The sequence below is a fragment of the Cebidichthys violaceus genome, unplaced genomic scaffold, assembly GCF_023349555.1.
Source record: "Cebidichthys violaceus isolate CVI_PGR_0920_01 unplaced genomic scaffold, fCebVio1.0.p SCAF_25, whole genome shotgun sequence".
Classification (NCBI taxonomy): Eukaryota; Metazoa; Chordata; class Actinopteri; order Perciformes; family Stichaeidae; genus Cebidichthys; species Cebidichthys violaceus.
In genome coordinates this window covers 21,773-35,096 of record NW_027176428.1, presented here as the reverse complement: position 1 = coordinate 35,096, position 13,324 = coordinate 21,773, and the positions used below count along the sequence as shown (strand labels likewise).

At 42.1% G+C, this 13,324-nt stretch overlaps 1 protein-coding gene across 1 annotated transcript; it reads right to left on the bottom strand.

Annotated features, from left to right (window-relative positions):
* Positions 1-689: 689 nt before the first annotated feature.
* lrrn1 (leucine rich repeat neuronal 1) lies at positions 690-13,117 on the bottom strand. The gene is made up of 2 exons (XM_068720495.1): positions 12,688-13,117; positions 690-3,847 (listed from the first exon to the last, which is right to left on the bottom strand). Exon 2 carries the CDS (start codon positions 3,684-3,686, stop codon positions 1,533-1,535), a length of 2,154 nt encoding a protein of 717 aa, XP_068576596.1. The 5' UTR covers positions 3,687-3,847; positions 12,688-13,117; the 3' UTR covers positions 690-1,532.
* Between the last annotated feature and the right edge of the window lie 207 nt (positions 13,118-13,324).

Here is a 13,324-nt window from a genome sequence, read left to right as displayed (position 1 = left end):
TGCAGAGAAAGCTGGCGGTGGTTTCATGTCATTTGAAGGGAAGAGTACTGTGCATTCCATTCCACAAACAATACAAAATTATGAGAATTTAAAACATTTGGATTACAGCATTGTTGCTGCAGTCTGTACTTGCTGTAACTGTCTATTATTTGTAATCACCATTTCCTTGAATCATGTCTCAGCTGAATTATACTCCCTGTGTTGCTTCCTCTCTAAAGCTTTGGAGATAGAGGTATGTCTGCAATAATTAAACAGACAGTGAACAAAACATGCTGGCAAAACATCCACTGTCTTGGTTTTGAGTGACAAATTTCTTTGTTTTTGAAGTTACTGTATGTACTCCGAGGCATATTGTGCAGTGATTATATTGTACCGGGACTAGAATTTAAATTATTCTTTGATAATTGCTTTTGCATAGGCAAACACACTGCAGTCTGCATCTTCCGTTCTCTCTTTTCCTACAGTAAGGTTGTAACCAAACACCTTTCAGCTACGCTCAACACACTGAAATGAATAAAATCCTAACATTAATATGAGATGATGGTTTTCCCCTGCAACAATTCAAAGCTTTTAAATATTTACTTTCAACCTCTAAATGTCTGCTTCTCCAAAGCATATTTATTAAATATACAGTACACACTTTCTTTATGTAAAAATGACACTTGGTGTTGAAATCATTGTTTAGAAAATATGAGGAAAGAAGATTTTATTTAACTTGCTCCCCAATAAACAACATGTTTGTGTGTGTAAACCACAACAAAACCAGTGATTGTAGACATATTCTAGCAAAATAAGAAAAGAAATGTTTAAGAAATTGAAAAAGCTTTACATCTATTCACCTAGTTCATAACATTCATATTTCTATTGCTGGTTTACAGTAGCTGATCTGCAAACTTAAAGTCTAAATCAAACATACTTATTATGTTATTATAATCATTTAATATACAAAAAGTAAATTAAGTCATAGCTGATACAACATTACAGAGGAATTGCTAACATTATTCAATAGACAGTATATCAAGTCTAAACGTACTTTGTCAGCTTATATTTCAGTTGATAGACAAATTAGTATATATATATTTCAGTGCACAACAGTCAACAGTGAAACTGTTTTACAAGAGAAAAAAAAGGCAGTTTCTAACAGTTCTGCCATAGAAACATGTCAAAAACAGGTTGGATTTCAGCTTTTCCGTTGCTTGCGTATACTGAATCCGTGACAATGCTCATGCTGTGTTCATTAAACAAGTACTAAAAATAAAGCACAGTGACTACTAAGTCCAGGGAGCTAAACAAAGCTGCCATATTGTGTGTCAAAATGGGCGAGAGGTAAAAAGGCAATATGCTAAACTAAAGATGTGAAAATCTTGGTTTCGTCGTTCGCTTTAAAGAGCAAGTCTCAGAGAAACGAATGAAAACAAATTGGAAACATGAAAGAAAAAAAACGACTTAGTTCAATTACACAAAGAAGCAAGTATGTATATTTGTGCTCCTGAAAGAAACATGTCTCTGTATCTCCCACTGGGTAGTAGCTCTCACCACATGTAATAGCTGCGCGTGGTATCCACCTGACTGGGTTTGGTCTCGGATGAGCCCTCTTTCTCTTTCTCACTGTCTGCCTCCCACAAGTTGATAAGAGGAGGGTACAACTCGTTTAGCGGTATTGATGAGGTTTTCTGCATGTACTTTTTCAGAGAATGGTGATAGTTTTTCCTCTTCCACCTCTTGGCAATGTACACTCCCAGAGAGGCCAGACTGATGATTGCAAACATTGTTCCCATGACTGCCGCAAGAGCGGTGTTGGTCCCTTGGTCAGATATTTCCACGGCGAAGGTTGCCTGCTTCGTCGTCACATTCACGCACGACTTCTGTGTTTGTTGGTGGATGTTGGAGACGGTGAGGCACACCTCGTACTCAGTTGCTGGTTGTAAATGCGTAAGGTTGTACTCGTGGACATCAACGGGTACCCTGGCAGTGTAAGTAATATGTGGGTTGTCTATTTTCATGGTGGCAGATGACCACTTGAGGTTGGAGGTCATTACGTTGGAATTTATTTTCCAGGAGACAAGGATAGAGTGAGATTCTGTTTGTTTGACGTAGATCTTCATTAGCTGAGCGCTGTCCAACAGAGTGCCGTTCACCCGTATAGCTGTCACTCTTGTGTCAGCTCCCTCTGAATTTTGAGCCACACAAGTGTATCTGCCAGAGTCTTCTACTTGAATATGAGAAATTCTCAATGTCCCTTCATTGCTGAGGCTGTACTTGTCAGATAGGGTGTCCATCATTACCTTGTTCCCCATTGGTGTCACCCAGTAGATTTCAGGCTCAGGCTGGGACATGGCTCTGCAGTCCAAGTCCAGGGTCATGCCGATGTCAAGGTTGAGGTGGCTTGGGAAAGTATCATGGGAAATCAAGGGCAGGCACTGGTTTGCTAAATTATTCTGCAGCACCTCGCGCACATGCAAACCCCTTACTTCTGTTGGCATGGCACAAAACATGGACAGAGGCTCCATGAAACGGACGGTGGTTTTGTTGGAGCTCATCCACTGAATGACGCAGTCACAGCGCAGAGGATTGCTGTGGATGCTGATCTCACGCAAGTTGGGGAGAGAATCCACAGTGGATTGATAGAGGGCATTCAGAGCGTTGTTGTTCAGCATTAGACTCTCCAAGGCTGGGACATCACGGAAGGCCTGGCGATTGATGTAAGAGAACTTGGGATTGTTTGTAGCCTCCAGTTTTGTGAGCTCAGGAAGATTGTCCAGACCGTACCGGTCAATAGAAACCAGCTCTCCCATGTTGTTTATACCCAGCTCCTTCAGTCTCAGCATGTTCTTGAAATCTCCTTCCTGAATCTTGTGCACTGGGTTTTTGTTCAAATCCAAGAACTTGAGGTTAGGTAGTTTCTGGAGGGCTCTCTGGGGAACTTGGACCAGCTTATTGTCATAGAAAGAGAGACTTTCAAGATTGTCAAGTCCCACGAAGGCATTCCCAGGGACGTCTGTCAAATCCATCCCAGCCAAAACCAGACTTCTAAGATTGCCCAGTGGCTTGAAATTAAAGTCCATAATTCCAACAACAGGGTTCTCCCCAATCATGAGGATCTCTAGGTTGGGCGTGGGTTCAAACCACTGGCTGCTAATGGTCTTAATTTTGTTGGAGTTGAGGTGAAGCCTGAGCAGGTTGTGGAGCCCAGTGAAGGCATTGGCAGAGATTGTGTTGATCTGATTGTGGTTGATGTAGAGCTCCTGCAGGTTGCTGAGGTCCTGCAAACAGTAATCTGGCATTTCCGTGATCTGGTTCTCCTCCAGATGAAGCGTGGTGAGCTGGGACATATTGAAAAGGCCAACATCTCGAATGCTACTGAAGTTGTTCTGGGACAAGTCCAGCTCAGTGAGGTTGAAGAGCTGCTCCAGCTCGTCATTGGTCCTGGCAATGTAGTTGCTTTGTAGGAGGAGAACCTGAGTGTCACTGGAGAGGTTTCCCGGAATACGTGTTAAGCGAAGGTCATTGCAGTCCACAGTGATGGCCTCTCTGTAGGTGGACTGGGGGGTAAACCAGGGCCGGATCTCGCATACACACAGCTGGGGGCACTCATTGTTCTGGACGTAGGATAGTCCTATCGATACCAGCATCAGGCCAGCAAACACCTGGCCTAGAAGTAAGCAGTCTAACCTCCGTCTAGCCATGCTGGGGTACGACAGGAGGAGGGGCAGATGAATTTGGGAGAGAGTGCGTTACAGTCATCAACCAGACTTTCCGCTGATTAGGTCTTTCAGTCCAGTGAAGTCCAGTAGGGGGTTGAAGGAGGGTAGAAATTTACCTCAAGATCTTGGAGCCCCAGAGTAATCTGGAAAAGAAACACAAAGCATATATGTCATTATACAGAAAACAGTGTCTAACCTATTTTTATAATGAAGAGTGTACATTGCTAGCAATGCTAGCAGCACGGCTCAAGGAATAGCAATGTTGGTCTGTTGGTCCACCACTTTGAATATCTCAGCAACATTTGAATGTATTGCCATGAAATTTAGCCCCACCATCATGTCAAAATGTTAATTTGTCTAATACTTTGGTTTATGAACAACCTTAATAACATCAGCATGCTACCACTGTTATTTTGAACATGTTTGCATGTTGATGTTACCATTGAGCTCAAAGCACTACTTTGTCTGAATACAGCCTTACAGAGCAGCTAGCATGAGTGTAGACTTAGTATTTCTGTATGTAACAATTACTGGATTATAACAATCTTTCATGTTTCTTGTAAATGAAGCAATTACATAAGACAACAGACTGACTAAGAACAACAATTGCATCTCCGCTATCCTTGTGAGACTGAGTTATGTGCAGCATCAACAATTTTGAGAAAATGCAAGTTCAGCTCATTACAATGCCTGCACAAAACACTGCTCTGAACGACTTGGAAACAAATCAGATTCCACTGAGGGCTTTCATCTATCCAACAGGCCCATACGGACTTGATCATTAGCTTCTCCGAACATCATTAAACACTATGAGATATTTGTATGTGCCATGGCTCAGAGAAAGCAAAAAAAAAAAGATGCACATCTTCATTTTTAATGCAACGTCTTCAGCATTCTGAATTTAGGGCAAACATGAAAAAGAAGTTTTCAGCAGGCCTGAGATTTTTTCTGGGATGATTGGGTACAGAAGGAATATTGTCAAAACTTTGAGCAGCATTCTTTAACACTAATACTTGTGACTACAAAACGGGATTTCAGCAGTGGGCTGTTGGAGAACTAGAATCTCTGGTCGAGCTCAGTAGCTTTGTTCATCAAATGCAAGCTCCTGAGAGGTACAATGGGCATCTGTTTAGCACACTTTCTCCAGTAACTGAAGATTCGTTCTGGAAAACATAACATAAACACAGCTTGTGATTCTAAAACTCTAACTGTCTATAAATGGATGGACATTACAGTCATACATTTTTTTACACTAGGGATGGCAGTGAAGGTCTGTCAGTCCACCACAATCAACAGGTATACTTGTAGGTGTATTATTGTCTCTGCACTGCCAAGCTTTGGGATTGATGTGTTGTTGAGAGGGTTCTCTTTGTGTACTTGAATTTCTAATTATGTTGAGGTGTTCATTGGGTTGGACAGTCAACCACACATCACAATGCCTGTGACCATTTTTAAACATTTTGATTGGATAAAGATCTGTCTGGGATGGAGACATTTAAATCACTGTGTGGTTTGGAGTCAGTGTGCAGCTTTTACTCTTTACATCAATATTTCACTGACATTCATGGTCCCCAGATGATGAAGCCTCCTGACTTTTCCTCTAACTCGACATTTGTGTTTTTTTTACGTGAAATCTCTCAACAACCACTTGATGGATTGCTATTAATTTTGCTACTGACATTCATATTCCCCTCAGGATGAATTGTAATATATTTGCCAATCTTCTAACTTTTTCATCATCAGGTCAAAATCTTTCCTTGTCCTGTTTCAATATCTGCAAAACTATTAACATTGCCATCAGCCTCAGCTGTACTTTGTGTTTAGTGCTAATATGCTAATGTTGGCATGCTTACATCCTAAACTAAGATAGCGAACATGGTACAAATTATACCCGCTAAACATCAGCATGTTGGCATTGTCATTATAAGCATTTTCGCATTGCTTACATTAGCGTTTAGCTAATGTACCACTGTGCATAAACACCCTTACAGTGTCTCACTCTCCGTCTTGTTAGGAGGATTTGGAGTAAACCATGCCTTTCATATGCCTTTTATCTCATTTACATGAGATATGTGTCTCAGTCACTCAATAATTCTGTTCACATGCAATTGCTGTATATAGACATACTGTTTCCATGCAACAGTTCTATCCCTCACCATTGTTTATTAACAGGATTAGGTTGCCAGCACGTGTTTAACAAGCCTGTGCACTCACAGTATCCTCCAGCAATACTCGATTAGGTTTATTTAAGTATATTTACCAAAAGGAGGCAACCCACCCTGTGCCGAGCCATACGGCAGCACCCCAGTACCACGGCCTTCTCCACCACACAGCTTTATGGTCAACACCAGCTTAAGAAGATAGCACTTAAGAGGCTTTCAAACAAGAGAGCTGACTAATTCATCTGAATGCAAACTGCCTGGCAACAGCACCAGGGAGACAGGGAGATGTTTCTGCTCCTCCTATACTGGGGATTCCCTATGGGAAAGGGCGGAGCATGGGTGTAACAGGGATAGCACAGTATCTTGTCTTTAAGCTAAAGCACTGTATATTGTGACGATCGCTGTGCCAGTCAGGATTAGTGGATGGAGATACTGAAGTGGAGATTAGCTTGAGGCGGTGTACTGGATTCAAACCCAGGAGAGAAACAGGTCACTTAGCACTTTAATTAAAAGCAACATATCAGTGCAATCTGAGACACATCCAGCATAAAGATGGAGTGTTAATTCACTGGTAATCTCACTATGAAAAGAGTTCCTTACGTGTTCGTTTGCAATTTTATCAATGGCTAAATATTCTAAGAAAAGAATATAATATAAGATATAGTATTGACAAAAACGGTTCAACATTCTTGTAGTCTGTTCTCTCAGTGCACCACAGTCATCCCATTAAAATAAACCACATAGAAAGTTTCTGGCATAGTTTTTCTCAAAATAAGAATACAAATAAAAATTGAAAGTAAATAGAACAAAAAACAGAAAAATGTGAAAATCTTTTCTAAAGCACAATGCATAACCTACATTTAAAAGAATGTTGTTTTGTTGGCTTTCTTTTGGGTTAGACTGATAAAGTGACTGCATTTTTATTGATGATAATTTACTTTTTTTTAACTGACTGAAGTCAAACAAAAAAGGCAGAATCAGAAAGTAAATAATTAACAGAAATGAATCAATACAACAAAATGATTGTTTTAATTGAAAAGATATAAACTGTGAATAAATGTTATTGAGCACCTTTGGACTTTTTCTTACATTGTTGGTTCAATTGGCTTTAAAAATATACAATGCATTAAGATTGTAAACCAGACAACTTCCTCATCAGTGGATTGCTGTAGGGACGACATATTTTTATTGGGCAACCCTGAAGTTAGCGTCACACTGGTTCTCTTAACAAAAATGTGACTTTTCCATTGGGTTTTGGATTATTGCAGAAAACAACCTCTGTGGCAAACACAAGTTTATGATACTTAATCTTATGATAATCTTCATAAATGAACACAACTTTTAGGATTTTTTGGGATTTGAAGTGTGAATCTAATCTGCAGAAGTAGAAAGCTAACGCTAGGCTATAAACCAACTACACCACGGTCACATGACTTTATTCATTGGTTTATTGGTTTATTTGGTTAGGGATAGTGCACATTAATAAAACATTAAATGCGCCAGAGTTAGCCGAGAGGCTATTTTTCATCTGCAGTCCCAATGTTCACGTCACCACTAAGTGATGATGTTTCGTAGTCTCATTTAGCTACTTGTTAGCAACTGCCTTTTCTAGGACACATAAAAGCTTCAAAATTCCCCACAGGGGTATTTATTTACTTATATCATAAATCAAAATATTAAAATCTCTTAAGCTTGTGTTAACCACAGACCTTATTTCAGGCATATAACCAAAAACCCATTGACTTTGAGACGAGGGATAGGGAAGTGTCAAAGTGCCAACTCATTTCCGTGTTTTGGGACTCATTCCTGCAGCCCACTTTTTTTTTTAACCACAAATGGGGTTAATCTTAGATTCTCCCCATTTGGTAAATGCTAACAGCTTTGTCTGTGCTCCCCTTAGTGCAGTGTAAGATTAAGATGTTTCTGATCCCATTTAATACTGAACACACAAACTATGACACACTTTTCAAAGTGAAAAATAGGTTAGCTGAAAGAAATTAATAAATAAAGAGAATGCTGTTCTGATGTAACTATGAGCACTTAAAAGACTGAAAAAAAAACCTCTGTCAACATCCTGTTGATACTGGTTGATTTTTTTAACAACTACTAAAAGCTGTCCCGGGACATCCTGACACGCAGGCTTCACAGGTCCATTGTGATCGGAGTCCCAGAGCAACAGGAGAGCTTAAAGCGCACAGCAGGTGGAAGAACACTCAACACAACACCAAAGGCAGGAAACAGGAAACAAACCCAGAGGTTGTCACCTCGGCCACCTTTGAACCTGTGAATGGGATACTTGAAATAAACACCAACAGCTCCATTATGTTTCCTTTGAAAAGCCATTGGTTAATGGATGTATCCTTTGTGAAATATCACACTGGATGATGTCGGTGGTGACACAAAAACACGGCAGACGGCAATCTACAGATGATTTTTGAGTGCGCCGTTGATGGATACTATTCTGACACAAGCCAAGATTACTCTTGATAATCTAGAGCCGTCACTGTTAATTGTGAATTAATTCCTACTGAAGAATCACCACCTATCGTCCATAGCTATTGTATAATGTCATGGTGTTTAATGGCTGCAGGTGCTACATATACAATGCTGTCAGTAGACCGTGTTATTCCTGAAATAAAATTGCACAAATTTGGATTCAAGATAGTAGATTTTTTAAAATCCTTTCCTCCCAAAGCTACATCACTAAACAGCTTTGTTTCAGGCCTCAGGTTTTTGGTGTTGTATTTGGCCAGAATTGCTCTGCAGTGGATCTTAATTCAGTCAATGGGCTTCCTCCAAAGCTGGGAAACTTTTCACGGAATGAATGGATAAAGTTACTGTGATCACACATACACACGAACTGTAGGCTGCCACTTCAGCCCTGAACAAACCTGGCAGCCATGTAACTGCCCACTTTCATCGCATGCCTGATTCCTGTCGCGTCCACTTGAGAAACTGTCACTTATGGTGATCCAGCTTGTTAATTGGCGTCCTGACGAAAGTTCAAAGGCGTCACTTCATCAAGACATGGCCTAAAAGATTGGTGACACAGTATCAACCATTTTCTTATTACTTGCCAGTAGAACAGCCTCATTTTGCCTATAAAGCAATAACCTGTCGTCGTGCCAGTGTATGATGATGGTTACCATCTTTACCAGAAGGAGAGGGATTGAACATAGTTTTCTTCTGAATTATAGAAAAACAACAACAACTGTGATGAGTACTAATGAGAGTACAGTCTTCATTTTCTTCTACGTATCAAAGTTTAAATAACCCCGGTTGATATGTGAGGGGTAGATGTACCTTTAAGTCTCCATCTAAAGTCCAAGTCCAAGACACTTTTTATTTTTTTAATTCCTCTCCATGTCAGTCTGGGGACACTCAGGGTCATCGTCAAGGAAATCTTTCCTTGTATGCGATAAGAACTGAGAGTGACATGAGAAAATGAAAAAATGTGATTTCGACTGGATAACAAGAGTCTTGCATTAGGGCTCCCTCAGGAGACGCGCGTATAACACCGCTGGCCCTGGTTTGCCTTCGAGCTTTAGTCTACTCTGTCTGTGCACACATTTTAAAAAGTAGAAGAAAAAAGAAAAAAAGAGATAAAAACAGAAATGAGGGTAAACAAATTACAGGTGGAGCAAGTGAGATAAACAACCCCGGGGAGCCTACACATCTTGTCACAAATTGAACAAAATAGAGGTGATAAAAACACTCCTGAATTAAATGACAGAACCTGAGTGACAACAGCTCAACACACTGGTGCTGTGACGAGAAGGCTTAAATGAAGAGAAAACACGCCTATGAAGTGAAAACTCAACTGTCTCTCTGATTTCTTTATCCGTCTCCATCTGAACACCAGAATACATAGAGAAACACTCATTTTACAGCCTCTTGGGACACCATGTATCCAATCAGACACATAAACAGTTACACCTCGCATGGAGACTCTAGTCATGTCAGCCATATTTTTTTTTTCTTCCTACGGGCGTTGAGGGAATCAGGACTTCAATATGCCCCACATGGGTTGTGGTGATGCTTTTTCCTCACACCTGCCTCTAACGCTCTCCCTTTCCTTTGTGTGAGTAAGTGTCAGGTGTGCATGCTGGCTGCGTTCACATTGGATGATTCACGTTAGGTCTCCCCTGGTTGGAGGAACCGGGCCACTTGGTCATGGGAGACACTCGTGGTATTGATTTTACAGCTGCTTGTTTGCCGCACCTGTCAAACTAGTTCATGTTGAACCAGGAAGCATAAGTATCGACGGGATTATACAACGACGCCTTGGCGGAACGACCGCTAGTGAGGTTTTATGGTGAGAACATCAAACCGCAGAGTGAACGGATTTGAAACACTGCTATCACTCATTAAAAGATCATTAAAGATAGAGGCCTTTTAAAGCGCAAAATAACACAACAACAAAATTTAAGCTATTCGTCATAAATTTCATGATTAGGCAACATCTGGTTTTAAATCAGTAATGTCTTTTTACCTTGTTGCTGCTGTACTGTCTGATGAGTCGCCAACTTAATTTCGTTGTATCTTTTTACGATGACAATAAACATCCTTATCCTTCAGATCCTTAACTTTGAATGGCGAGGGCCATAAAATTCTTTCTTTTTTTTTAATGCCTAACATAAGGGTTGAACTGAACCAGAGTAAATAGGAACGGGTAGAGCAGCTATTTTCACAAAGGAAGCTTTGTGCATTTAGATCATAACAATATAAATTGGGGGAGCACTTCAGGGTCCAGTGTCTTGGTTGAGAACACTTGTGGGCTGGAGGAGTTGGTGGATTGAACCACCAGAAATTACCACCAACCAGCAACAATAAATGGCCAAAAGCCTCTTTTTCCATCGTCTATCATTTGCACGTAAACTAAGTTGCTGATCTTCCAGTATTTATTCAATGGTGTATAAGTGAGGTAAATGTCCTTCAGGGTTGTGATGCAGGCGGTTGGGCCTGATCCACTCCTTCTTGCCCGTCACCTTTCTGGGTGCTAAGAACCACGGATAGCCGCCCACGGGGGGCTCCTGCTGTCCAACCACACACACACACACACACACACACACACACACACACACACACACACACACACACACACAAACCCCCGTTCCCCGAAGCTAAAGGTGCGGCACAGGTGTGTGTCTGAAATATCTGTCCGGTGAAAAATGTCATAACAGCAGGGTGAGATATAAGCTGTTGCTGTGTCTGTCTGGAAGCCCACAGAGGACAAAGGGTTAATGCCTCAGCCCTTCTTCTAGGAATAATGGTGCGAGAGGCCTGAGCTCAATAACCCACCCGCCCCCTCCACACCATGCCTTATACCCTCGGGACCTAAATGTTGGTGTTGGTGGGGGTGGAGCCCTTTACCCCCCCCCTCCCTTGAGCCCTGCTGTCTCCTAACAACCCCCCACCCCCTCACACACACACACACCCACACACAGACACCTGCCTGCAACACACACGCCCTATTGTCACACTAAATCGTCATGATCAAGTTCAAAAGAAAAATAGACATCTTGAGTGTGTGCCTCAGTACGCAGTATGCCGTGTGTGTGTGCGTGTGTGTGTGTGTGTGTGCGTGTGTGTGTGTGTGTGTGTGTAGGCCTACTTTGTCCATGTGAGGCAGGATGCCCTCTTGTTTGAAGAGAGAGAAGAAAAATCAATCAGGTGATCTGCCCTTTCTTGCTCATTCACTTTTAAAGAGTGATTTAGTCTCCTGCTGGCTTAGAGATGTGCTCTGTGAGAAGACAGCAGTGCAGCACCAACCAAGACCAACTTCGAGAGAATCAAACAGCTTTTGATCCAATGAGACACATCCGGGGACTTGGCTAAAAATTTTTTAAAAAACTCAAGAAATTCTTAATATGAGAAGCAACCGCACACAATGAGACTAAAGCTGTTTTCTTTTTTTCCTGTTTATTATGCTGTGAGGCATTTTATTTGACCCTAGAGGTCCACAGAGGAAAGAGGACTCTCAGCACTTGTGTTAGAAAAAAAAAAAAAAGGTCATAAACAGAGTCCTGTGGGCACACACATTAAAGAACGAATCCCTTTATCATCCTAACCTTTCCACAGTGTGTCCCCCTCTGCCCGAAGTTGAGTGATGCAAGTCAGCAGTCTCTCCCCATCACAAAAGCGCAACAGCTGCAGCGTCGGTGAACCACAATGGACCCCCTGCCAACGCAACCCCATTCTCACCGCGGCAGCTCCTACAGAGGGGCCTTGTGTCTGTCTCAAGAACTCGGCGACTTTTTGCTCGTGGGGACGGAGGAAATCGAGACATCTGCCGACACACTTTAACATTAATATGCAAATCACACACATTTTTTTTTTTTGCACGACGTCGCGCACGCAAGCTCCCGCTGCTGCCGCGGCAAGTATATACCGCAACGAGATCAAAGTTTGTTTCCCGTGGAAAACCGTTTTGACGCATTGAAACGGTTTGATGCATTTTGATCAAACGGGTCAAATGTTGTTCTGTGGATCTCAGAGCGAATTTCAAACCTGAAGTGATCAAACCAGAAAAAAAAGAGAAAGAACAAAACCCTGATCATGCCCTTGAGTGTGTCTGCATCCTAAATGTATCCTAACTCATTGCATCGCCCTCGCAGGGAAATGTGTAATGAATGGAAACATATTCACAAAGTATGCAATGTTTTACTCAAAAACAACAACATGATTGAGGGTTAACATGATGTGGCATCCGACTACAACATTTTTTTATTTTTTTTTGGTCCAACCAAAATAATGCAGCTTGCAAAGAAACTAACCGACAGTGGGAAACCATGCCTTTCGTTTTCTGAGTGGTCTCTCACCTTGATGGCATTCCGGTCCGACGTTCCCAAGCGCGCAGGTCCTTTATCCAGACACACGCGATGAATGCGATCAGTGTTGTTGTGCCGAGTGAACGGCGTTATCAAACAGAGTAACAACACATATCCCTGTCTCCTAGTGTATTTGTCGCTCGCGTATCCGATCAGTCGCAAGGCGCCTCGGAGAGACGCATGGTGCGGTCTTTGAGCGGAGATCTCCAACCTGCTGCAACTCACCACCGACCGGTTTTGTCGCCCCGATATTCCTCCGCTGTGCCGCCTGCCTGCCTGCCTGCCTGCCTGCTCCTCCTACGGATGGAGAAGAAGAAGAAGAAAAATGCTTAAACAAAAAAAAAAAAAACACCTGGCGCTGTCCAGACCAGTCAGCTGATTCTCCAGCAGGCTATTGGCTGGGAGCGCCTGTCTGTCATTGTCGGCCAAGCAAAGCAGAGCACCATCTGCTCCGGGCTTGTTGTGATGAGAACAAAGGCAGGAGAGGGCGGCGGGGCATGGGGCGAAGAGGGGGGGTTGGGGAGACAGGGGGCTGGTACATGGCGTTAGTGCTGAAAAAAAAAAAAGACCTCCTCCTCTTTACACGAACCTCACTAAAACAGCATAAACGAGATTTCTGTGATCTCTG

What these genes read in the sequence shown, in the direction of transcription:
- lrrn1 (XM_068720495.1), bottom strand. Translation starts at nt 3,686, where the DNA reads ATGGCTAGACGGAGGTTAGACTGCTTACTTCTAGGCCAGGTGTTTGCT.